The 27,885-nt window shown below is 42.8% G+C and overlaps 1 protein-coding gene across 1 annotated transcript in view; it reads right to left on the bottom strand.

Moving 5' to 3' along the window:
* The window catches only part of CLSTN2 (calsyntenin 2), a 1,535,903-nt gene that overhangs the window by 546,545 nt on the left and 961,473 nt on the right, over positions 1 to 27,885 (bottom strand). The window contains exon 3 of the mRNA XM_077290847.1: positions 21,860 to 22,055. Within this exon, the coding sequence (XP_077146962.1) occupies positions 21,860 to 22,055 (196 nt within the window). The remainder of the gene's footprint in view (positions 1 to 21,859; positions 22,056 to 27,885) is intronic.

Here is a 27,885-nt window from a genome sequence, read left to right as displayed (position 1 = left end):
AAGTTATAAGCATTGTCAGCTTATTACAAAATGAAATCAAACAGTTTTCAAGTGAAAACTTTATTCTAGGTGATTTTACATTTGCACGTAGGACCCCTTGTTCAAAAGAAGCTTCTGAACTCTCTCGTCCATTGAATTTGTCAGTTTTTGGATGGTTTCTGCTTCAATTGTTTTGCATGTTGACAGAATACCCTCCCAGAGCTGTTGCTTAGATGTGAACTGCCTCCCGCCATCATAGACACTCCTTTTGATGATGCTCCAGAGGTTCTCAATGGGGTTGAGGTCAGGGGAAGATGGTGGCCACACCATAAGTTTGTCCTCTTTTATGCCCATAGCAGCCAGAGATGCAGATGTGTTTTTTGCAGCATGAGACGGTGCATTATCATGCATGAAAATGATCTTGCTGTGGAAAGCACGGTTCTTCCTCTTGAACCATGGCAGGAAGTGTTGTTTTAGAAACCACATAGATTATGGAGTTCATCTTTACCCCTTCAGGGATCATAAAGGGGTTGACAATCTCTCTCCCCATGATTCCAGCCCAAAACATTACTCCACCTCCTCCTTGTTGGCGCCTTAGCCGTGTTTTCATGGGGTGTCCATCCTCCACTCCACCCATCTGGACCATCGAGGGTTGCACGGCACTCATCGGTGAACAAAATAGTTTGGAAGTCAGTCTTCATGTATCGTTTGGCCCACTGGAGCCGTTTCTGCTTGTTGCAGTGGATAGAGGTGGTCGACAGGATGGCTTACGCACAGCTGCAAACCTCTGAAGGACCCTGCATCTTGTTGTTCTGGGGACGTTGGAGGCACCAGCAGCTTCAAAAACTTGTCTGCTGCTATGACAAGGCATTTTTGCAGCTGCTCTTTTAACCCTGCGCAATTGCCTGTTGGAAAGAGTCCTCAATTTTTCCTTATCAGTACACACACGTGTGTGCTGGGAATCAGCTACATACTTCTTGATTGTGCTATGATCACGATGAAGTGTCTTGGCAATGTTGATTGTAGTCATGCCTTGACCTAAATACTCCACAATTTGTTGCTTCTCAGCAGCCGACACATCCTTTTTCTTTCCCATTTTGGCAAAAAATGTAGGCTGCTTAATAATGTGGAACAGCCTTCTTAAGTAGTCTTGCCTTTATTTGGACACACCTGCCAAACTAATTTGCACAGGTATCTGCAATTGCTTTCAGTGAAATAAAGAGCCCTGACACACATCACCATCAATGAGTTTAAATGACAAACAAAAAAATTCTAACCTTATCACTCCTAAACTCTGTGCAAAATAATTTGGAACACAGTGTATATTGTACTAATGGAAACTTGGTGCTTCAGAATGAAAAAAATAAATCACTAAGCCTGTTGCCTCCTTTAGAAAACTATTAACTAACATGGTTTATAATATATATTAGCTTGTGCCTCCCTATAAGTAAAATCAAACATTCATGCCACCTGGCTCACCCTTTCGTATCCTCCTGAGTGGGCAACCATTCCACTTTCTTGGGCTACTATATCATTATTTAAAAAGACAATATTCAACACCTGTGAACTTTCTGACCAACCTGGAAGTAAGTATCGCTACATGCAGCACAACTCTCAATGACTACCACATATATGTAATGTTCTCTTTCTGTAAAAAGAGTTTCTTCAGTAACAGCATTCTGTGTCCCAGTTTCAACTCTTTAAACTCTCTTTCTGAGTGCCATAACAGTTAGCCATGATCAAGAATACACTCCTTACTATTAAGACAAAGGGGGAGGATGTTCACTCAGGCTGGCACGTCACTCCCTGAGTGAACATAAGTGTGCCACTCACTTGAGGTAATTATTTAGATCTTGGCACTTATTATTTGGTACTTGTCATTTGATATTTATAACGAGGCATTTTCCTTGTCTTATCTCACATAAATAACCATACTGGTTCTATTTAGCGTAACCATACTGCAATATATATGGGTGAATAAATAAGATAGATATACAGTATGTGATGGGTCATTTGAAGCCATCTTTGTATAATCGGATAAAGTATTTGGGTGTTACTTAGGCTGGGGCATCCATTTGTACAGCTGCATGTGGTTTTAATGGCTGCATTTCAAGCTTCTTGTCACCTTCATTTACTTGTCTACTTTTTGAGATTCTAAATAAAGTTTTGTATTTATTATGGACGTTTTGAGTCGCAATTTTTGTTTGTGGTTTCTACATCTTCCCCCTTTGTCTAGGTTTATTGGCGACTTTTCCGGGATTTTTTTGGAGCCTTTTACTATAACAGCAAGTGATTACTAAGTATAAGAGAAAATTGGTACATAGATCTATACCATGTGGATGCTGTTGTGTTTCTTGAGTATTTTGTATTTATCCTTACTATTAAGATAGATTACATGGCGGTATAATGAAAACAGACATGGGTTAACTTCACCCGGTATGTATGGAGGCGCACCCTGTTGCGTCACAGAGCCGCAATACCGCTGAGTGAATGCTAGTGTTAGGTCACAGGACTCTGCCCCAAAGACACAGGGTTAGAGTCCCTCAAGACCCACTAGCCCTCTGCACCACAACTGCGGTGCCAGGGAGTAACTATGCTGATAGATTTAGCCCACTTGTTGAGTGCAGCGCCGCTCTGGTGGACGCCACTAACCACCCTAACTTGGGCATGGAAAGCGCACTGATTGCACATGGCACCGCCCTGATGAATGCTGCTATTTGATGCTGTATGTTCATGCCTAGTGCTGGATGGCACAATCTGGCGCTAGTCAGCTCAAACACCTAACCACATGCAACAATGCTAAGGAGGGGGATATTAAAGAGCTTTCACCAGATATCAAACATCTACACACACAATATTAGTTAATACTAGCGCATGGCTGAGCGGCCATGCAAACCTTTTATAGCCGCAGCCTTCTGGGACCTTACCAGTCATCCAATCAGAGCTGCTTCAGGACCTTAGCATGTGACCTCCAGCCTCCAATGAGAGGTTATTCCACGGGCATGCTCATTAGACAAAGACGTACAGCATCAGCTTGCGCAAGACGCTGGGACCGACGTCTCTGCTGAGCAGGCTCCTCTGCGGCTGGGAAGAATGGGAGACCACAGAGGACATGGTTCAAGATTCCCCCTGTGCAGCGGCGGGAACTCGACACCTAACAAAAACATTGTTCAAAGTTTTCTAAGCACACAAATTTACAAGGCTACCCACATTTTTCCATCAGCCCATTTTCCGCTTGTGATTTTAAAATGCAAAAGATGGCAATATATTTTTTTGCCTAAAATGCAAAGGAAATGTGTCATCTTTAACTTTAGCCCTTTTAGAGATAATTTCATCTTCAACTTGCTTAACTGTTCACAATAACAGTAATTTTGACCAGTGGTGCCCACATTTTTACATGCCACTGCATGAAAGACAAGGCCAATTGTCAATATTGGATGCTTTAGATCTTTGTCCCTCTTTTGGCGCTACATTAAAATAGACATGATTTAGTCATACAATTCATTGCTCAGAAACGATAGTCTGTGAACCAAGTTTGCCATGCAATCTATAAATACAATGTAAAGCTCTATCATACAAAGAAGAAGCCATATATCAACAAGCCACAGACATTGCCATCTTCTCTGTGCCAAATATCATAAAAAATGGAGGCAAAATGTAAAACTGTTCTATTGTCAAATTTTGAAGTTCTTTATGGAAGACATGGATATCATGTCCAATAGACTTTTTATTGCACAGTGCAAAATCCTCCTTACACATCATGAAAGGTACTATTAATACTTCGGATTGTATAAAGGTTTCAGAAAAAACATATCCCATCCAGACAACGTCTATTTCAGTAAAGGTATTGAATAATTCAGAAAGACAATGAGAAATCACATACTGCACCCATCACAACAGCATAGCTCCTCAGAAGATTTCCAGTGATGAACTGGACACCTGCAGACCAGACCTTGCACCAATAGAAAACATTTTCTCATCAAGAAATGAAAAATTCAGCATAGAAGACCCCGGACTACAGAGAAGCTAAAATCTTGCAAAAGACATAAATGGAAAAATATATTTCTCTATGTAAACTTCAGCAATTGGTGTCCTTGCTTCCCCGATGTTTACAGACTGTTGCAAAAAGAAGAAAAGGGTGCTTCACAATGGTAGACATGGTCCTGTCTCAAATTTTTAGAGATGTGTTGCTGCCATCAATTTTTAAATGAATTACGTTTTTTTTTTCAAATGAAATGGAATAATGTTTAATGCTCAATTTTTGTTCTGTGTTCTATCTTCTGTTGTGAATAAAATATTGCTATGAAACATTTATAAATCATTGTATTCTTGTGTTCTTCAAATTTTACACAGTGTCCCAAACTTTTTTCAAATTAGGCTTGTAACCTGAGGCTGCTAAAAATAATTGCCAAGTGCTGTTATCAATACTACACTTCTCTTGTCCCATTGAGTTTTTTTAATTCCTTGTATTGCAGATGGTTTTCTAGAGAAAGCTCAGTAAAAGAAAACTGACAACAGTGTTTAGGAGAGCAACTACAGATACTCATATTGGTCAATAATTAATTAAAACAATGTGTATCTTTCAGATCCTTTAACCCATTCCCAAATGCACCATATATGTACGAAGCTGCGGGAGCTGTGTTCATGCAAACCTCCATACATATACTTCTTGGCTCACACAGAGCACCGCAGTGATTAAATGTGAGTGTCAGCTCTACATGAGAGCTGACACCCTGCAGGAATGCTCGTGGGCGTTTAACCCTTCTGATGTCACTGTTAATAGTGACAGCAACATCGATGGGCATTGCAGAGCAAGGGTGCTCCTTCTCTGCTCCCATCGGCACAACACAAATGCGATCAAGTTGTGCCAATAGTCTCCATGGTGACCCCAGCTCAACAGATGGCCGCAGGGTCACCCAGGAAAAGTGACCTGTAAGCGCCTGCTCAGAGTAGGAGCTGACACGACTCCTCCCTGCCTGCGAGATGCTGATCTGATGTCCAGCATTGAACAGTATTAGATCAGTGGTCAGGGTGGGAAAACTAGTACAAGGTAAAATAGTAACATAGTTTTTAAGGTTGAAGGAAGACTTTAAGTCCATCTAGTTCAACCCATAGACTAACCTAACATGCCCTAACATGGTGATCCAGATGAAGGCAAAAAAAACCCATGTGGCAAAGAGTAAGCTCCACACTGGGGAAAAAAAATTCCTTCCCGACTCCACATACGGCAATCAGACTAGTTCCCTAGATCAACACCCTAACAAGGAATCTAGTATATATACCCTGTAACATTATACTTTTCAAGAAAGGCATCCAGTCCCCTCTTAAATTTAAGTAATGAATCACTCATTACAACATCATACGGCAGAGAGTTCCATAGGTATAAAAGTAAAAAAAAGTTTTGCAAAACTTTAAAAATATATTTTAAGAAACACACACAAAAAAGAGCAAAAAAATGAAAAATTATTTCAATAAATACATTACTTTCTGTAAAAACAAAAATAAACAAATAGAGTATAGATATTTAGTATTGCGGCGTCCGGAACAACCTGACCTATAAAGCGACTAGTTAACCCCTTCAGTGAACACCATGAAAAAAATAAACATTGCAAAAAAACTATGGATTCTCATCATACCACTGTTCAAAAAATTCAATAAAACGCTATCAAAAAGTCGAATGTAAATAAACATGGTATCGCTGAAAATATCACCGTGTCCCGCGAAAAATTAGCCATTGTAGAGCTCCATCAATGCAAAAATAAAAAAGTTATAGCTCTCAGATTGAAGTGATGCAAAAACAATTCTTTTTTTCTATAAAATACTTTTTATTGTGTAAAAGTGCCGAAACATTTAAAAAAATATAAATGTGGTATCACTAATTGTAGTGAACTGAAGAATAAAGCTGATTTATCACTTTTACCAGACGATGAATGGCATTAAAAAAACTACCAAAAAACAATTTCTGGATTGCTGTTTTTTTGCGAGTTTTGTTCATTTTGCATCCCAAAAAAATTAAAATAGAATATCTGAAATGGTGCCTCCAAAAGAATAAAGTAGTCAAATATCTTATACCGCATGAGGAGTGGTTTAAAAATAAATAAAGCCAATTCTTCACCTGTTGTTGATTTCATAATTCTGTCTCCCAAGATCACAGTTAGGCTCGGGGCACATTTAGCCTGAGCTCTACGCTGAGCGCTTACACTAAGGTTTCCATTTAATTCTCTGAAATAGGCTAATGAGATGGAACCCCCTGAGGAAGATTCCCTATAATGAGACAGATGGGGACACTGTGGACACTGTCTGGCCTATGATCCAGCTGTGTCCATCTATTTAGGCATGCATAAAAGTGCGGTCTGCCACAGTTTTGTCCACCTCTGAAAAGAAGGACACTACACCACTGAACAGAGGCCAGACAGGATAAATGTGATCCCAAATGTTATGTAAAATGTTCCTAACAAAAGCTTCAACTCAATCTACAAAAAAAGCTAGCGCCCACTCAGAAATATAGGGAGCTTGCACATTACTGGTAGTACAAAAGTTCAGGAAAAGCACTATGGCTCCTCGCCCCTCAAAAGAAATCCAGAGAATTATGCACTCTGAAATTCAAAAGTGTGTCTAAACCACATTTAGCGTCCACATGTTTGGCATCTTTATAGTGACAAACATGATAAGAGCTTGCCTAATTAACAGGAGCACAAGCTGGGCACAATGTATGGGCATTACAATGTATTGGGTGCTACACTGGCAGATATGCAATTTTTAATCCGCAACATTCACTGCTGCTTGTTTCTGGCAAAATTGTCCCTACACTTGTAGATAAATTCCCAGAGGGGAGTAATTTTCAAAATAGGTTCACTTGGTTGGAGAGGATTTGCTCTTCTGGCATTTAGTGGCCCTGTATATTGAGCTCGTAAAGTATTCTATGATAATTTGTTCTCCAAGAGTCAATAGCGTTCTGTTCCTCCCGAGTTTCGCCGTGTGGCAAAGCAGTACTGTACAGACACATTTGGGGTATCGCCACGTTCCGTACAAATGGTGTGACGAATTTTGGTGCCATTTTTACACATTCACTTTGTGACAATCTGGGATTAATCAAAATTTTTGTGGTAAAAAGTGTAATTATTTTTTCTTCACTGCCCAATGGTGTAAGGTTCTGTGAAACACCCATGTGTCAATGTAATCAGTGCACCCCATATGAATTCATTGAGAGAGGCAGTTTGTAAAATGAGGCAATTTATGGGAGAATCTGCTATTCTGGCACCTCAAGGGTTCTGAAAACAAACCAAAAAGGATACAACAGAACCCCCTAAAAATTAACTTTTATCATAATATTAAAAATGGCAAATGTTAACATTTGGTATTGTTAATATTATAATAAAAGTTAATTTTTAGGGAGTTCTTTTGTATCCTTTTTAGTATGTTTTCCTAATATTAAAACCCCGAATATTTTCTTTGAGGTTATGTGGTTACCTCAAGGGTTCTGCCAATGTGACATAGCACCCTCAAATCATTCAAGCAAAATATGCATTACAATATGGAGCTCCTTTCCTTCGGAGCTTTGCACTGTGCCTCTAAAGTACAGTCATGGACAAAAATTTTGAGAATGAGACATATTAATTTTTCCAAAGTCTACTGCTTCATTTTTTCTAATGGCAATTTGCATATACTCCTGAATGTCAGAGTGATCAGCTTAACAGCAATTACTGTACTTGCAAAGTCAATATTTGCCCAGAAAATGAACTTTAACCCCCAAAACACATTTCAACATCATTGCAGTCCTGCCTTAAAAGGAGCAGCTAACATCGTTTTAGTGATTGATCCATTAACACAGGTGTGGGTGTTGATGAGGACAGGGCTGGCGATCAATCAGTCATGATTAAGTAAGAATGACATCACTGGACACTTTAAAAGGAGGCTGGTGCTTGGTATCATTGTTTCTCTTCAGTTAACCATGGTTATCTCTAAAGACACACATGCAGCCATCATTGCACTGCACAAAAATGGCCTAACAGGGAAGAGTATCGCAGCTACAAAGATTGCACCTCAGTCAACAATCTATCGCATCATCAAAAACTTCAAGGAGAGAGCTTCCATTGTTGTCAAAAAGTCTCCAGGGCACCCAAGAAAGACCAGCAAGCGCCAGGACCGTATCTTAAAACTGTTTCAGCTGCGGGATCGGACTACCAGCAGTGCCGAGCTTGCTCAGGAATGGCAGCAGGCTGGTGTGAGTGCTTCTGCATGCACTGTGAGGCGGAGACTCTTTAGGCAAGGCCTGGTTTCAAGGAGGGCAGCAAAGAAGCCACTTCTCTCCAGAAAAAACATCAGGGACCGACTGATATTCTGCAAAAGGTACAGGGAGTGGACTGCTGAGGACTGGGGCAAAGTCATTTTCTCTGATGAATCCCCTTTTCGATTGTTTGGGACATCTGGAAAACAGCTTGTCCGGAGAAGAAGAGGTGAGCGCTACCACCAGTCTTGTCTCATGCCAACTGTAAAGCATCCTGAAACCATTCATGTGTGGGGTTGCTTCTCAGCCAAGGGAATCGGCTCACTCACAGTCTTGCCTAAAAACACAGCCATGAATAAAGAATGGTACCAGAATGTCCTCCAAGAGCAACTTCTCCCAACCGTCCAAGAGCAGTTTGGAGCCCAACAATGCCTTTTCCAGCATGATGGAGCACCTTGCCATAAAGCAAAGGTGAAAACTAAATGGCTCATGGAACAAAACATAGAGATTTTGGGTCCATGGCCTGGAAACTCCCCAGATCTTAATTCCATTGAGAACTTGTGGTCAGTCATCAAGAGACGGGTGGACAAACAAAAACCAACAAATTCTGGCAAAATGCAAGCATTGATTATGCAAGAATGGACTGCTATCAGTCAGGATTTGGTCCAGAAGTTGATTGAGAGCATGCCAGGGAGAATTGCAGAGGTCTTGAAGAAGAAGGGTCAACACTGCAAATATTGACTTGCTGCATTAACTCATTCTAACTGTCAATATAACCTATTGGTACTCATAATATGATTGCAATTATATTTCTGTATGTGATATAAACATCAGACAAACACTAGTAAAAACCAGAAGGCAGCAGATCATGTGAAAATATAATTTTGGTGTCATTCTCAAAACTTTTGGCCATGACTGTAGTTTTTAACCACATATGAGGTATTGACGCACTCAGTAGAAATTGCATAACATATTTTGTGGCCCATTTTCAAATATTATCCCTTTTGAAAATTGAAAACTTGAGGGTAAATTAACATTTTAGTGGAAAAAGTAGTTATTTTCCATTGATTCAGCCCAATGTTACACAATTCTGTGAATCGCTTGAGGGTTAAAAATGCTCACTATGCCACTATATGAATTTCTCACGACCTGTTATTTACAAAATGCGGTCACTTTTGGGGGTTTCTGCTGCTTTGAGATGTCAGGGGCATTTTCAATCTGTTCCAGACAAAATTGCACTCCAGAATTCAATTGGCTCTACTTCCCTTCTGAGTCCTGCTGTGTGCCTATGCAGTAGTTTTCCACCACATATAGGGTATATGTGTATTTAGGACAAATTGCACAAAATATTGTATGGTCCATTTCTCCTGTTACCCTTGTGAAAATGAACAATTTGGGGCTATAACAACTTTTTTTGTGGGAAAAATTTTGTTTTTTCATTTTCAAGGCTCAATTATATAAATTTCTCTGAGCAGCAGTGGGCTCAAGGGGCTCAACACACCTTTAGTCAAGTTCCTTAAGGGATGTAGTTTAAAAAATTGGGCCATTTGAGGGGGATTTTCACTATTTAGACACAACAGGGGCTTTACGAATGTGACATAGCGTCCACTTTCGGTTTCAGACAATTTTGTGTTCCAAAAGTGCTCCTTCCCTTCCAAGCCCTGCTGTGAGCCCAAACAGTAGTTTTCCACCACATATGGGGTATTCAGGAGTGCTCAGTACAAATTGGCATCCATTTACTCCTTTTACCCTTGCGAAAATAAAAAAAATTGGGACTAAAGTAATTGTTTTCCTTCCGCATTGCATTAATTTCCGTGAAGAACCTGAAGGGTTAATAAACTTAAGTGTGGCTTTGAGGACTTCAAGGAACACAGTTTTTTGAATAGTGTCACTTTTGGGTATTTTCTGTCACATATGCCCCTCAAAGTCACTTCAAGTGTGATGTGGTCCCCCAAAAAATGGTTTTGCAAATTTTGAATGATCTACTTTTAACCCCTCTAACTTCCTAACAAAAAATAGTTTTAAAAATTGTGATAATGTAAATAAGACATGTAGGAATTGTTATTTGTAGCCAAATTTCCAATATTTTGACAAACTCAAGTCATATCGAACACATTTTACTACTATTATGAAGTGCAAAATGACTTAATTCAGACATTCGTTTTTCACATGCTGGTTCTATCCATACAACTTTATGTGTCAGGGGAAAAAACGAACAGTGTTCTGCCTTCATACACGTTGACACGGTGTGCAATCTGACATACAGCATAAACTACTTTCTGTCTTCCAAATAACCAGACCGTTCTCTTTAGTCTAACTTGTTTATTGCGGTAAGTCTTTCCAAAGTCGCTTGCAGGCATGCTTGATCTGCTTCTCGATCTGCTTACAGGCGTACTCATTCTGCTTCTTGATCTGCTTGTCTTAGCTTTAACTGCATCTCTTGCACAATGAAGGAGGATCTTACTTTTGCCGCCTCAGCTTCTGCACGGGCGAGAGCAGCAGAATTCTTTGATAAAGACTTGGTACAGCAGCTTGCATGGGACCTCGTCCTGAGTGAAGATGTTTGGCTTGTGGGCATCATGTGTCTGTTTGCAGACTGTAGGGAGTCTCAGAGCAGGTTAAAAGAAACTTCAGCATGGTCTGAGATGTGTCCTGCTTGATAGAGGGTTGTACTCTCGGTACTTGTGACTGTATGGCGGCAACGGCAGTATCTGCAGGCAGTGCGGTGTGGGTACAAGTGGCTCCGTAAGTCGTATTCACTATCGCAGGTGTCTAGTATCTGTTTTACTGTTCTGCCTTCATACACATTGACACAGTGTGCAATCTGACATACAGCATAAACCACTTTCTATCTTCCAAATAAGCAGACCATTCTCTGTAGTCTAACTTGTTTATTGGTGAACAGGTATAGAACATGCGGTAAAACAGATATGCTATACCAGGACAGCAAACTAAAGTTGGAGCAGTTACAGGAGGACAAATGAACACGTGCGTCCCATGAAGTACCCAGAAGAAAATAGAGTCTTCTTCCTCCCAGTATACCTTGCTTCAATCCCACAATGCAGCACTCAATCTGCTGTTAAACACCCAGGCTATACATTCAGCCACCATTAAATGGTGCTATAACCAACTAACCAGCACATAAATACAAACATATTGCCCTATATTCAGAGGGCAGAACATCCCCCGCTTGACATCAACTGATGCCACATACAGGCTCTTTTGGTGAAAACAATAAAACTAGTTCCTTAACTGGTGTAAGGAATAATTTACTCTCTCCTGCCTTCAACACTTTGACCTCGACCTTGCACACTTTCCTGTTCTTGCTTGGGAATACTTTGGTGATGAGGCCTAGTGGCCAATCATTTTGGTGTTACTGGCTGTCTTTCATGAGTACAACATCACCAGGTTTGATGTTCGGATTGTCGATCTGCCACATGAATTAAACAAGCAATGGCACGAACAAGCGAGTTCTAGGTTGAGAACCTGCTCAAATGGTGGGATTTGAGGTAATTGTCTGAAGTCACCTTACGTAGAACGGATACCTGAGGGTGGATTTCCTCATCTGCTTCTGGATCTACCAGTTCAAAGGTTTCTGACTCATCACTGTAAGGCGTCAATTGGTATATGCATGCAGGGCCTGTAAATCAGGTTGTGTCCTTAAGATGTCTTGATTCAACAGAGACAGTTGCGTGGTCCGCAGGATTGTGGTGTGTGGACACACAGCTCCACTGTTTAGGGCAAGTGGATCTCCTGATCCTTAACACCCAATTGCTGATGTAAACATAAAAGTGTAGAGTTTCATCGCAAATGTACCCAAGCACTACCTTCCTGTCTGAGTAGAACTCAACTGTCACGGTCAGCTGCAGCCGCTGAAGTGGCCCAGTCCATATACGCCCCCACGTCAAAGAACCATGAGGGCGAGGGGTGCGCATCCCCCGGGGACACAATACAGACCCTTTATACAGCAGAGGGGGATCTGGGCCTACCCGAACTAGGGGAGGGCAGAGACTGGGGTTCTGTGGCAGCTGAGCATGTGGACAAGGAAAGAGACACGTAGGACTTGAGTAAACCACACAACTTCAGGTATAGAGAAAGTAAAGTTTACTAAAGTAAAGTCACACAGTACATAAACCAAACAAGACTATGCCAGGCTCCCGATTCTACATGACCAGATGGGTATCACCCAGTGAACCCCACGGCACCAATGGACCACCGAGGCACATATAGGCGGGACATCAGGACCCAGGCAGGACATCAGGGTACATGAGGACATAGGACGCAGGCAAGACATTAGGATACAGACAGGACATCAGGACTCAGGAAAGACCTCAGGACATCAGGACACAGGCAGGGCATCAGGACACAGGAATACTGGATAGACATCTGGGACACTGGCGTGGCAGCCCAGGTCATCAGCTGGGACATTGGCGTGGCAGCCCAGGTCATCAGTTACATCAGGACATCGAACACATGAAGGACATCAGGAAACACGAGGTCATCAGGATGCAGGTAAGACATCAGGACACATGAGAATGTCAGGACTTCAGGGTCCATGAGGTAATCAGGACATGGGCAGGACATCAGGGTACAGACAGGACATCAGAACATCTGGACCCAGGGTCACCGGCAGACATCAGACAGGAGTCGTTCGGTTCTGGACATCTGACATGACCTACAGGCACCACCAGTCATCAGGCTCCAAGCTCCAGGCAGCGGCCATCAGGTTCCAGACTGCAGTCATCAGGCTCCGGGCATCGGACCTAGGAAGGAACTCAAATGCGATGTTGCAAGCACTACCGTACTGGACGTGAGCCAGATGGGGTTAACACCGCATGGTAGTCAGAGCACAGAGTAGTAGATGCTCTGCAGAAACACCGGTTACAAGAGACTTAAAGTCACTGGGTGTGAGGCTCCAGATGCAGAGGTATTCCAGGAACATAATCACTGCAGACACAGTTCAGACAGGTTCAGGTACAGGACAGGTACAGGATCAAGAATTCGGGCCTGGATATACCGCCTCCAGGACAGGCGCTAGAACAGGACAAAGCAGGAATCAAGGCAATGACTTTGGTACCAAAACATAAACAGGATAGGTGCAGGAACACAAACACACATAGCAACGTTCAGGAGCTTTGTGAGTAGCTCAGGCCCGTCCCATAGGGCAGGGGAACTTTATATAGGAGCTGCCCCTCAGCAATTGGCTGGGGACAGAATTTCAAGTACACACCCTAACCCTGATAAAAGCAGGGGAGGTGTGGCTGCGCATGCCCTAAGCAGAAACAGAAACCATTACAGCACAATCAGTGCAGGAACTGAGGCTCAGGGCACTTGGCTGAGACTGCACGAACTGACCCACGTGGAAAGTCATGCACCAGCTGCAAATGACCTCAACCCGTGGACAGCTTCCACAGCAGCAACCAGGGACCGCACAAACGGATGGTCAAGCAATAGAAAATACCTAACCACCCATGTACGGCTGCTCAGCAGAGCAGGGAACTGCGAAGGCTCCGTCCAGGTAACAGCCAACAGTATCCCAGCTCAAATTAGGGGGAAATGAGTAAAGGGTTAAAGCAAACATATGCATTGTCATGCCAAATACTAGATACAGACAGAACGGCGTGACATCAACATCCTTGATTTCCATGTCAATTTCTGTTTAAATAAGTTCAGCTAACTCTACTTCTAGCACAGCCGCACAGAGTTCCAGTCTGGGTATTGTGTGTTCACAGACTGACACCAGTTTTGTCTGGCTCATAACAAGCCTTACATGCCATTATTCTTTAATGTCAGTAGTTTTCAGATATGCTACTGTTACAATCACTTTGGTTGAGGCATCGCAGAAGATACAGAGCCTTTGTATCTTGACTTCTGTTGATGGTACGGAAGTGTATGGTCATGCAGCGTAAAGATTTGACAAGGCTTCTAAAGATTTCTTCCATCTTGCCCACAAATCTCTCTTCTCCATGGGAAGCAGATCACCCAAGAGATGTCTGAATGGGATGAAGTCTCTCAACATCATTTTACCTTGGATAGTTACAGGGGTTACAAATCCTAGAGGATCGTACAAGCTGTTTATCACAGACAAGACGCCTCTATGCATGAAGGGTTTCTTTCCTTCATTGATCCAAAAGGTAAATGCATCTCTCTTCAAATCCCAGAGCAAACCAAGGCTCCGTTGCATGGGAAGGGAGACAGTGTTTAAAACCAAGTCTTTTAGATCAGTTGAGTAATCTTGAGAAGGAAAAGTTGCCATCATTTTTCGGCTGTGGAAAGTGATTTTGTGCAGCCTCAAATTGGACAAAACGAGCATTTCTTGTGCCCTTTTTAGAAGACTAACTGCCGATTCATCCATGGGTGAGGATTTCAAGCAGTCATCCATGTAGAAATCCTTCTCCACAAATGATCTATCATCCGACCCGAACTTTGCTTCACCCTCTCTGACTGAATGTCTAAGGCCATAGATGGCGACAGCAGGAGAAGGGCTGTTCCCGAAGATGTGCACTTTCAACCAATACACCACGATATCTTTGTAAGGATCATTATCGTGGTACCAGAAGAACCTCAAATAGTTTCTATGTTCTTTTTTGACAAGGAAGCAATGACACATCTGTTTGTCAGCCATAAATGCCACTGCATCTCTGCGGAAGCAAAGAAGTACTCCTAGAAGTCTGTTATTGAGGTCTGGACAAGACAGAAATATGTCGTTTAGTGAGGCACCCTCATATCTGGCGCTTGAGTCAAATACTATTCTTATCTGACCGGGTTTCTTAGGATGATACACACTGAAAATGGGTAAATACCAACATTCCTTGGAATCTTGAAGTACAGGTGCAATTTATGCATGGCCATTCTGAAATATTCTCTCCATGAAGGCAAAGAAGTGCTCTCTCATTTCAGGTGCCTCCTGTAGTTTTCGCTTGAGGGAGACAAATCGACTGTAGGCAAGTTCTCTGCTGCTGGGTAAGCGTTGCTTCTGGGGTTTAAATGGTAGAGGAGCTATCCAACTCTTTGACTCATCTCTTACTATCTCATGATCCATGATGTCCAAAAACAGTCTGTCTTATATGGACAATTGCTACCTTGTTGTCTTATCTTGTTCTGTGGTAGTTGTGGTTGATGTTGATGTGGTTGATGCATATTTTCTTGCTTCCAGTACTGTGCTTCAAGGAAAGATCTGTGGTAATCTGCATAGGCTGGTTGCGTAATGGATCAATGTTGTCATCTATTCTGAGATGTTGGTAAACATATTCTGAGACGCGTTGTGCTAGTTCCTGTCGATCTAGGTCTGGTCCAAGTACGTCACTTCCTCTCTCAGATTCAGGAAATTCCATGGCTTCTAAGAACTCTGCCTTGGCTGTTGCGGCTGCTGCCTCTTTTTCTGCTGTAAGTCTTTCCAAAGTCGCTTGCAGGCATGCTTGATCTGCTTACAGGCATGCTCATTCTGCTTCTTGTCTTATCTTGCACGGGCAAGAGCAGCAGAATTCTATGATGAAGACTTGCTACAGCAGCTTGTATGGGACCTTATCCTGAGTGAAGATGTTTGGCTTGTGGACATCATGTCTCTGTTTGCAGACTGTAGGGAGTCTCAGAGCAGGTAAAAAGAAACTTCAGCATGGTCTGAGATGTGTCGTGCTTGATAGAGGGCTGTACTCTCGGTACTTGTGACTGTATGGCGGCAACTGCAGTATCCGCTGGCAGTGCGGTGTGGGTATAGGCGGCTCCATAAGTCGTATTCACTATCGCAGGTGTCTAGTATCTGTTTTACTGTTCTGCCTTCATACACATTGACACAGTGTGCAATCTGACATACAGCATAAACCACTTTCTATCTTCCAAATAAGCAGACCATTCTCTGTAGTCTAACTTGTTTATTGGTGAACAGGTATAGAACTTGCGGTAAAACAGATATGCTATACCAGGATAGCAAACTCAAGTTGGAGCAGTTACAGGAGGACAAATAAACACGTGCGTACCATGAAGTACACAGAAGAAAATTGAGTCTTCTTCTTCCCAGTAAGTGCAGCGCCCCAGAGTCCTGGTCGTTGCAGTACTGTGGCTCCGCCACTATGGGGAGCCATGGTGCGTCCGATGGCACTGAAGGAGTTCATCTGATCAGGTATCACAGACACCAATACATTTCACAGCCGGGCCTCCGGGGGGAGCTAAGGGTTCTATTCATTAGGCCACTCCCCACCATAGTGGGTAAACTGGGGGTCAGGCAGGAAGTTAGATCAGAAAGCTGACTGGATTGGACGAAGCAACACCTAGTGGCAGAGGGTGTTGTGGAGGAAGAGACAGTAGGGTCTCTGTCAGGGGTGGGATCCTGACAGAGGCTTGGCATTGGAAAGAACGTAACGGGTCCGCGCCAGCTCCGGGAAGCGGCGGGGCCCAAGAAAGGACTAGAAGCGAGATAGATTGTGCTGAGTGAGAAACGAGATCAAGCGATAGGAGAATTCCAGTAGGGGTCGTGCTGTAAGACCGGAGAAACACCCTACTGAGGTGCACTACCGGTGGCCGGAACGCCGAGGGAGTATTATAACATTCAGCTTCAAGCAATACTCTAAACAGCGGCAGGACAGTCAGTTTAAGGCGGGCTGTCTAACACATATCACCTATGAAGTCTTGGGAGGCAATTGCGGGAGAGGGGCGTCTCTAGGGTCCCGGAAGAACTCCAGGCCTACCCGACAAACGGGTGCCGTTCTAACTGTAACATCAGGAAGGGACGGACGATTAGAAGAACATCATTTAATCGAGTTGTGAGGGAACTTAAGAAACAGACACAACAGTTGTGGGGTACTTTCCGTAAGCACAGCAGGGAAGGACTACAACACATAGCGCTAAGAAGGAAGGCACCGATTTCCACCTGTGAAGAGAACTCTGGAGGTGCCATTGGACCGGCCGGACTTGCGCAGCTTGGTGAACCGTATTCTGGACTGAGGACTCAGAGATCTCCAGTAAAGAGGTAAAGAGACTGCAACCTGGTGTCCTCGTTATTTACCGCGACCTGCACCCCACAACTGCACCGTTACAACACCACTTACTGCACCGGACGCCCCCCACTGACAGACAGGGCCACGGACCGGGTCTAGCCACCGTGACAACTCCAGGACTGAGACCCAGAGGCCCGGCTCCGGGTACCCCTCGGCCCTGCGGTGGTGTGGGGGCGCTCCATATACATTGCTTCAATCCCACAAAGCAACACTATCTGCTGTTAAACACACAGGCTTTACATTCAGCCACCATTAAATGGTGCTATAACCAACTAACCAGCACAAACATATTGCCCTATATTCAGATGGCAGAACAGACAGCACATGAATGTCATGTGTGTGTAGATCATGTAACCTTTCAATGAGTAGGAGAAATATTGCAATTTTTTCATATCAGAATATCCCGGCTAAAATACCGATAGTAAAATTGATCCACTGTCCAAACACTGATAAAAATCTGTTTTAAAACACTGATGAAAATTGATCAATTTTTTTGTATGAGAAAAATCCCTGATGTGTAAAGGAGGACTTAGAATGCGTGGGCGTCACATTTTCAGTCCACTGCTCCTCTTCCTACTCAGAGTTGCTCCTCGCTGCTGAATTAACAGCATGGACAGATACAAATTTCTGTTTCAATTGTCAATCAAGCAGCTGGGGGAACTGAAGAGAAGCAGTGGACTGCAAATGCACTTGCCATACCCAGGGCACTTGCATTCTAATTTACATATGGATACAACTAAGGATTTTTCAACAAATAAAGCAATAGATCTGGAAGATATGCATATTGTTTTAACGGTTAAACAATGATTTATACAAGTCTATCTCTAGCTGCCCCTCTAAAACACACATGACATGTTCTATTAAAGATAGTTATAAGCATGCGTGTGTTTGTGAATGCCTAATGTGCTTTTACAGTGTCTGTTCTTTATGTGAAAACTAAGATAAAAATATCCCATATTAATTATGAAAATTATGTGCAAGCTGCTGCTGTGTTAAATGGATGCTGCGTTAATATAGCTATACATATTTCATGCAGTGCTTTGCATTAATGAATGCAATAACCTTACGCCTATAAAGACAAAATGGCAAAAAAAATTACCATAACTCTTAGATTTAGGAATGCAAACGTACTAAATTTCCTTTATTGTCCACATGTGAGAGTAAGGTTACAAGGAGGGACATATTTAACAAGATAATAAAAAAATCTAAATTTTGCATTCGTTTTTTTTTTTTTTAGAATTCTCAGGATTGTTATCTACACTCACCGGCCACTTTATTAGGTACACCATGCTAGTAACGGGTTGGACCCCCTTTTGCCTTCAGAACTGCCTCAATTCTTCGTGGCATAGATTCAACAAGGTGCTGGAAGCATTCCTCAGAGATTTTGGTCCATATTGACATGATGGCATCACACAGTTGCCGCAGATTTGTCGGCTGCACATCCCAAAGATGCTCCATACAAGGCAGGATGGATCCATGCTTTCATGTTGTTTACGCCAAATTCTGACCCTACCATCCGAATGTCGCAGCAGAAATCGAGACTCATCAGACCAAACAACGTTTTTCCAATCTTCTACTGTCCAATTTTGATGAGCTTGTACAAATTGTAGCCTCAGTTTCCTGTTCTTAGCTGAAAGTAGTGGTACCCGGTGTGGTCTTCTGCTGCTGTAGCCCATCTGCCTCAAAGTTCGACGCACTGTGCGTTCAGAGATGCTCTTAGGCCTACCTTGGTTGTAACGGGTGGCGATTTGAGTCACTGTTGCCTTTCTATCAGCTCGAACCAGTCTGCCCATTCTCCTCTGACCTCTGGCATCAACAAGGCATTTCCGCCCACAGAACTGCCGCTCACTGGATTTTTTTTCTTTTTCGGACCATTCTCTGTAAACCCTAGAGATGGTTGTGCGCGAAAATCCCAGTAGATCAGCAGTTTCTGAAATACTCAGACCAGCCCTTCTGGCACCAACAACCATGCCACGTTCAAAGGCACTCAAATCACCTTTCTTCCCCATACTGATGCTCGGTTTGAACTGCAGGAGATTGTCTTGACCATGTCTACATGCCTAAATGCACTGAGTTGCCGCCATGTGATTGGCTGATTAGAAATTAAGTGTTAACAAGAAGTTGGACAGGTGTACCTAATAAAGTGGCCAGTGAGTGTATATTAGGCATTTACTTGCTTTAATATAGGTACAGACATAGTTTTACTAAATAAGGATTTCTTACTAATTCAGGCCAATTTTCTATTACATGTTACATATATACCATAACTGGGAACACAACTGCACTGTGACCAATAGCATCTATCATAAAACTTATTTGCAAATCAATGGGAATAAATGAGAAGGCAGGCATAACATCAGGAATTAAGACCATAAAAGAGCTGAGCATATGATAAAATATATAGACTAAGATTCACTCAAATAATAATTTTACCAACAAAAAGACAAAAAACTAGTGCACTGAAGTCACATAAAACTGAATTTTTTATTAAAGTAAATCTAATAAATAAGTAACAACAAACAGATAAAAAGAAGAGTAGCTCAGTAGAACAAAAAAGCAATGTATAATAAAACTTGTAAGTCATATGGTATGCTTCCCAGTGCCTACAGTATATAATCCTGTGAACAATACAAAATAAGATATATACAGATTACATTTAAAGAGTACTTACATCCTGTGATGAAGGGAAGAGTAAGGGCTCATACTCACCTGCGAGAAACTCGTATAAGTCTCGCATGTTAATACCCGGCGCTGCTGCCGGCACTCAGATCGGAGCGTGCGGCCGCATAGGAATACATGCAGCTGCACGCTCCACTCCTGAGTGCCAGCAGCAGCGCCGCCGCCGGGTATTGACGTGCAAGACTCATCCGAGTTTCTCGCAGGTGAGTATGAGCCCTTAGTTTTATGAGATTTTAGTGAACTAGTTTCTTGCCTTTTTGTCAGTATAAATGACATCAGGAATGTTGAGTGTTGTTGGTCACATCACTAGCCATAAACATGTAGTAGACAGCTTAAATATCATAAGGGCAGGTGCAGACAAAGGTAAATTCTCTCATCTGAGAAAATTTTGTCAATTACACAAATAACACTCTGATTAAAATCTGATTATAGTCTGATCAGAGTTTGATCATAGTGTAATCTGATTCTCTTGAGAGAGGAGAAGGTGAAGTCAAAAAATTCTCTAGATTCTCCATTCTCTGAGTCTGTGGAAATCGGACTGCACTCAAATGACAGCTAGGTGCAGTCTGATGTTCTCCACGACTCAGTGACTCAATGAGTGAAAAGCACATTTTGAATCAAACTCAGACATGCTGTGATATTTTTCATTTGACAGACTCTGTCCGAGGAAAAAATCAGATATATGCACAGCCACATAGAATAATATTGGTCCGAGTGTGATTCAATATTTTTTCAGATCGCACTTGGACCAAACATGTGGTCATCTGCATGAGCCCTAAAAAAAGATAGTTTTAGAAGTAGAGTCTTTCAGAATCAAACATGATCAGCGGCTCACTATGTGAACAACTGCGTCAAAAAATTGTTAATTTCTAAACAATATTAGAAAAATGATTCCCAAAGTAAAACTGCAAAAACTGAGTATCCCACCAACTAGACTGACTGAGTCTGGAAAAGCCCATTTGCCCAAAGAACAAGGCCACTGGGCAATATTAGATGGTGTTGATCAACAAGCCGTCAGGTGGCATTGTATTATAGAAAGGCATGACTAGGTCATGCAAAAATCACTTAATTCACTGGTAAAATGTTTAACTAGCAACTTCTAATGTGTGTTCTACATTATGCTGTGAAAAAAATGGCTATAAGAGTTTTCCAAATGATTGCATTCTTCTTTCCTTTACATTTTACAGTGTTGTATGTGTCCTATCTTTTTTGAAATTGGAGTTGTAAATAAAAAACTTTAAAAAATATCATATATTTTGTCAACTGACTACCTATTTATACATTATCAAATTTTTTTTATCTTCAGATCAGTAAGGCCGGTTTCACATTTGTGTATCTGTGCTCAGTGTTTGATCCGCATAGATCCGCATGGGTCTTGCGTACCTATCTTTAACATGTTGTACGGAGGGATATGCATTTGCATCAATTCGCATGCTGATGCGTTCCCATGCATCATTTCGTGGTGTGCGGCGGGGTCCAGCGACTGCAACATGTTGCATTTTTTGAGGCGTCAATTATGTGCAGTCGTCCACATGCAGATTATTGCGGATGGAGTGTGTCAAAACAACGCATTACTGTCAATGGAAACACATTGGTATGCAAGGACATGCGTACGCATTCGTTCGATGTGCTTGCAAACTTCGGACTGCACATGTCCAGGAACTGTTTTGAGACATGCCCATTGAGACATGCCCTCCTGGAAATATTAAATGCATGCGCAGACAAAAATGCCTACAAACGCAGCTTTTGTTTGCCGTCATGCGTAAGCTGATCCAGATAAAAAACACTGTGTAAACATGCTTTTACATGTATTTTTGCATGCAGATGATACGCTGCAAACAGAAACGCTAATGTGAACCTAGCCTAAGAGTGCAAAGCATATTTTCGAGGTCAGCACTTATGCAATTGTTATAAATCATTTAAAGCGACTGATGGATTCATAAGCCAACTTAAAAAGTGTATAAGGACACTAAATACTTACTTGTGAGATTTTTTCCAGTTGGCCCCACTTGGACCAGCCCCACAGTCATATGCCTGGATGATGAAGGTATATTCTTTTTGTAGTTCACAGTCAATTGGTCCTTTAGCTTTTAGTCGACCTTCCCCAGATGTTCTGTTCAGCACAACTGCCTCGAAAGGAGTATCCTGGCCATGGATCTTAAATGCACAGATTTCTCCTGGTAAATAAAGAAAAATAATGAGTCACTTGCTATTGTATTTGATACATTTTGCAAAATACTCTCAGTTTTTATTGTTCTTCCTTTTGACTTATGACATTCAACACATTGTAACAATGCATATGAAAACCTGTAATTTATAATATCATGGTACACATAAAAATACAGTTCTATTTCTCATATTATATTGCATAACGCCATGTTTACCGATAAGTGTAATAGAAGGGTTGTTTCCTACAACAATTAGTTTGTTGATTTTGTGGGATCACAAACCAATGTATATTTAATTCAGCTTCTACCATAAATGTATGCATTGTTATGATGAAACATCCCAAATTCAAATTTTAAGAACAGAAGAAGTCAGGCATCACAACTCTGTTGTTGGGTATCTATACAACAGGGGCTTGTTCCCTGTCCAAAATGATAGAGGTGCCCTAGCTTGCCCTACTCTCCAGATTACTTCTGACTGTAATGACGCCGAGGCCATGTACCTTGCGTTAGCTCCTGAATCTGCCCTCAGTCTGTACCCTTCCCCCACTGAGGGAAGAGGGGAGTAGCAGTACACCATAATAGACCAACCAGAGTAACAAGGTAAGATGAACAGGGATAACGGGAAACACCAATCATACAAATATACTCACTCAGACAAAAGAGAAATGCACTGGGGAGTGGGGGATGGGGTTAAACCAAAGTAGGAGAAGCAAGGGAATTATCACACACTCAAAACTTAGCAACAGTCACAGATAAATTCACCAAACATCTTCTCCAATAATAACACCAACAACTTCCAGCCATGCAGCATAAGCTACTCTGACAATGAGTGCTAGACAGGAACCAGATTATATAGGAAATGTGAGTGGCTAGCAGTGCACAGCTGAGAGCTTAATTCTCCAGGAGCTCTCAACATAGCAGATTAACCCCTGCACTGCTAAAAGAAATTTACACCATTTAGTATGAAGGTGAAGTGCTTCTAATTAGTGCAGAAGTAGGGGAAATCAAGCATTGCGGTCTACTGGTTCCTCTCTGTTGTTGTAAACATGTGACATCATGGTTCTTATTGGAATGATTTAGTGAAATAAAAGCCATTGAAACCTTACAGAAATGATTTAAAAATATATAATTTTAAATTACAAAATTTGATACTATATATTAAAAAAATTGTGATGATGTAGCATTTTTTCAATAAGTGCAAATAAAGCATTAATTTAGATATTTTCCTGAGACAGATTTTTCATGGATTATTAGTATTTTGGCAGCTTAGCCACTTTCAATTAAAAAGTTTGAAGCGTGATGCCAGAGAAAGAAAATGGACAAGACTTTTTCCCAAATCTTGTAAAACCACTTTAATTTCCTACTTTCATACACTGTTGGATTTCGGCAGCATTCACAAATTGCAGTGAAAATAGAATCTTGACATTCACATCTAGTGAGAGACATTTTCTTGAACCTGGTATGATCACTACTAACAACATCAAATAATAAAGTTTTAAACCCTATCCATGTGCCTTATTAATACATCAGAGGTGGCACATTTGTCTGGAGCTTTTCAGTGACCCAAGCAAATAGATGCCAAATAACAATGGTTTGTACACAAGCTGATCCAGCCATTTTATCAATAATATAGCCACCATGTAAAACCATATTCTCAATGCACAGGTCTCTACTAGGGTTGACCGAAACGGACCGGACAAATTCAAAAATCGCCGACTTTCGGCAAAGTCGGGTTTCATGAAACCTGACCCGATCCTAGTGTGGGATCGGCCATGAGGTCGGCGATCTTCACACCAAAGTCGCGTTTCGTATGACGCGTTCAGCGCCATTTCTCAGCCAATGAAGGAGGACGCAGAGTGTGGGCAGCGTGATGACATAGGTCTCAGTCCCCACCATCTTAAAGAAGGGCATGACAGTGATTGGCTTGCTTTCTGCGGCGTCACAAGGGCTATAAAGAGGCATGCACGCCAACCGCCATCTTACTTCTGCCGATCTTAGCATAGGGAGAGGTTGCTGCAGCTTCATCAGAAGAAGGAATATAGTTAGGGAGGGAAGATTAACCCCCAAACCGCTTGTGCTGTAGCGATTTCCACTGTCCAACACCACCTTTTTTTTGCAGGGACAGTGGAGGCTATTTTTTTGTGCATCAGCTCTGTAGCTTATTAGGCTGCCTTATAAGGCTCCCTGATAGCTGCATTGCTGTTTGCACGCTGCTGTGCAAACCAACTGCTTTTTTAAAAGCAAAAATCCTGTTGCTCCTTTCTGCAGTTATCTTGCTTATTTGTCCACACTTTTGTGTGCAGCAGTCCTTTTTGTTGCTGCCATACTTGTCCTGAGATCATTGTAGGGAGATTGAAATTGTACTACAGTCCTTGGATTTTTTCAGATATCTTCCAGCCATTTTCTGCCACTTACATTGTGTTGTGTTATACACTGGGCCTGAGTTGTGGTGCAGTCGCCCCCCAAAAAAAGTGAGATTCAAATTGTCACAAAGTGGATATACGTCAGTAATGAGATTTAAATTCTCAACAAGTTTATACACACCTTCTATCTTGTTTACTGACTCCAATTCCTCCATTTGCAGCTGCTGATTGTCCACCATAGGCCATTTTTATACCTCCGTAAATGGGCTGACTCCCCCCACAGGGCCGTGGTCACCACCTGGCGCAAGCACCCATGCGAGCCTCTCATTACAGTTGCCCTCTGCTGAACAAAGCAATGCCGCCAGTTTAGTCCTGTTACCTATTTTGAACTGCATTTAGCCTACTTACTTATTTGGGCCTACTCACTGTGTCAGCCTCTCATCGCAGTTGTCCTCCGCTGAACAAAGCAATGTCGCCTGGTTAGTCCTGTTACCATTTTTGAACTGCATTTAGCCTGCTTACTTATTTGGGCCTACTCACTGTGTCAGCCTCTCCTTACAGTTGTCCTCCGCTGAACAAAGCAATGCCGCCTGGTTAGTCCTGTTACCAATTTTGAACTGCATTTAGCCTACTTACTTATTTGGGCCTACTCACTGTGTCAGCCTCTCATCGCAGTTGTCCTCCGCTGAACAAAGCAATGTCGCCTGGTTAGTCCTGTTACCATTTTTGAACTGCATTTAGCCTGCTTACTTATTTGGGCCTACTCACTGTGTCAGCCTCTCCTTACAGTTGTCCTCCGCTGAACAAAGCAATGCCGCCTGGTTAGTCCTGTTACCAATTTTGAACTGCATTTAGCCTACTTACTTATTTGGGCCTACTCACTGTGTCAGCCTCTCCTTACAGTTGTCCTCCACTGAACAAAGCACTGCCGCCTGGTTAGTCCTGTTACCAATTTTGAACTGCATTTAGCCCACTTTATTATTTGGGCCTATATCTGTGTTTCCTCCTCATCCTACCCATTGCTTAGCCACTGCTAGATGAGTCTGCTGGTACATTTACCCAGACCACTACGTTCCCCTTGCACTCTACACAGCCAGAATCTGACCCTGCTGAAAGTCAGGTTCCCCTTCTCGCATACTATACCACCCTACACGGGGACAAAGAGGAAGGTGCAGATGAAAGTGCAGGTTCCTTCATCAGGTGGGGGCATACTCGTTGGTGATGTCACTGGCACAGGGCCCCTCATAGTAAGAAAAAGTGTCTCTGCCAGTGGGAGGCGCCACCCGCCGTCAAACACACCGCCGTACTATGAGGGGCCCTGTGCCAGTGACAATGCCAACGAGTGGGCCCCCACTGCTTGCTCAGGATCACAGCACTTGCAAAGTTGAAATACTTTCCTCTCCCTGCTCCACCGCCGTGACGTATTCCGTGTTTCCTGGGCCCACGAAAAACTTGAGCCAGCCCTACCCCACCACAACTTTCGGCAAAGTCGGGTTTCATGAAACCTGACCCGATCCTAGTGTGGGATCGGCCATGAGGTCGGCGATCTTCACACCAAAGTCGCGTTTCGTATGACGCGTTCAGCGCCATTTCTCAGCCAATGAAGGAGGACGCAGAGTGTGGGCAGCGTGATGACATAGGTCTCAGTCCCCACCATCTTAAAGAAGGGCATGACAGTGATTGGCTTGCTTTCTGCGGCGTCACAAGGGCTATAAAGAGGCATGCACGCCAACCGCCATCTTACTTCTGCCGATCTTAGCATAGGGAGAGGTTGCTGCAGCTTCATCAGAAGAAGGAATATAGTTAGGGAGGGAAGATTAACCCCCAAACCGCTTGTGCTGTAGCGATTTCCACTGTCCAACACCACCTTTTTTTTGCAGGGACAGTGGAGGCTATTTTTTTGTGCATCAGCTCTGTAGCTTATTAGGCTGCCTTATAAGGCTCCCTGATAGCTGCATTGCTGTTTGCACGCTGCTGTGCAAACCAACTGCTTTTTTAAAAGCAAAAATCCTGTTGCTCCTTTCTGCAGTTATCTTGTTTATTTGTCCACACTTTTGTGTGCAGCAGTCCTTTTTGTTGCTGCCATACTTGTCCTGAGATCATTGTAGGGAGATTGAAATTGTACTACAGTCCTTGGATTTTTTCAGATATCTTCCAGCCATTTTCTGCCACTTACATTGTGTTGTGTTATACACTGGGCCTGAGTTGTGGTGCAGTCGCCCCCCAAAAAAAGTGAGATTCAAATTGTCACAAAGTGGATATACGTCAGTAATGAGATTTAAATTCTCAACAAGTTTATACACACCTTCTATCTTGTTTACTGACTCCAATTCCTCCATTTGCAGCTGCTGATTGTCCACCATAGGCCATTTTTATACCTCCGTAAATGGGCTGACTCCCCCCACAGGGCCGTGGTCACCACCTGGCGCAAGCACCCATGCGAGCCTCTCATTACAGTTGCCCTCTGCTGAACAAAGCAATGCCGCCAGTTTAGTCCTGTTACCTATTTTGAACTGCATTTAGCCTACTTACTTATTTGGGCCTACTCACTGTGTCAGCCTCTCATCGCAGTTGTCCTCCGCTGAACAAAGCAATGTCGCCTGGTTAGTCCTGTTACCATTTTTGAACTGCATTTAGCCTGCTTACTTATTTGGGCCTACTCACTGTGTCAGGCTCTCCTTACAGTTGTCCTCCGCTGAACAAAGCAATGCCGCCTGGTTAGTCCTGTTACCAATTTTGAACTGCATTTAGCCTACTTACTTATTTGGGCCTACTCACTGTGTCAGCCTCTCATCGCAGTTGTCCTCCGCTGAACAAAGCAATGTCGCCTGGTTAGTCCTGTTACCATTTTTGAACTGCATTTAGCCTGCTTACTTATTTGGGCCTACTCACTGTGTCAGCCTCTCCTTACAGTTGTCCTCCGCTGAACAAAGCAATGCCGCCTGGTTAGTCCTGTTACCAATTTTGAACTGCATTTAGCCTACTTACTTATTTGGGCCTACTCACTGTGTCAGCCTCTCCTTACAGTTGTCCTCCACTGAACAAAGCACTGCCGCCCTGGTTAGTCCTGTTACCAATTTTGAACTGCATTTAGCCCACTTTATTATTTGGGCCTATATCTGTGTTTCCTCCTCATCCTACCCATTGCTTAGCCACTGCTAGATGAGTCTGCTGGTACATTTACCCAGACCACTACGTTCCCCTTGCACTCTACACAGCCAGAATCTGACCCTGCTGAAAGTCAGGTTCCCCTTCTCGCATACTATACCACCCTACACGGGGACAAAGAGGAAGGTGCAGATGAAAGTGCAGGTTCCTTCATCAGGTGGGGGCATACTCGTTGGTGATGTCACTGGCACAGGGCCCCTCATAGTAAGAAAAAGTGTCTCTGCCAGTGGGAGGCGCCACCCGCCGTCAAACACACCGCCGTACTATGAGGGGCCCTGTGCCAGTGACAATGCCAACGAGTGGGCCCC

This window comes from Ranitomeya variabilis, chromosome 2, assembly GCF_051348905.1.
Source record: "Ranitomeya variabilis isolate aRanVar5 chromosome 2, aRanVar5.hap1, whole genome shotgun sequence".
Classification (NCBI taxonomy): Eukaryota; Metazoa; Chordata; class Amphibia; order Anura; family Dendrobatidae; genus Ranitomeya; species Ranitomeya variabilis.
Note: the sequence above shows the minus strand (reverse complement) of the source record. Positions and strands in the feature narration are given on the sequence as shown.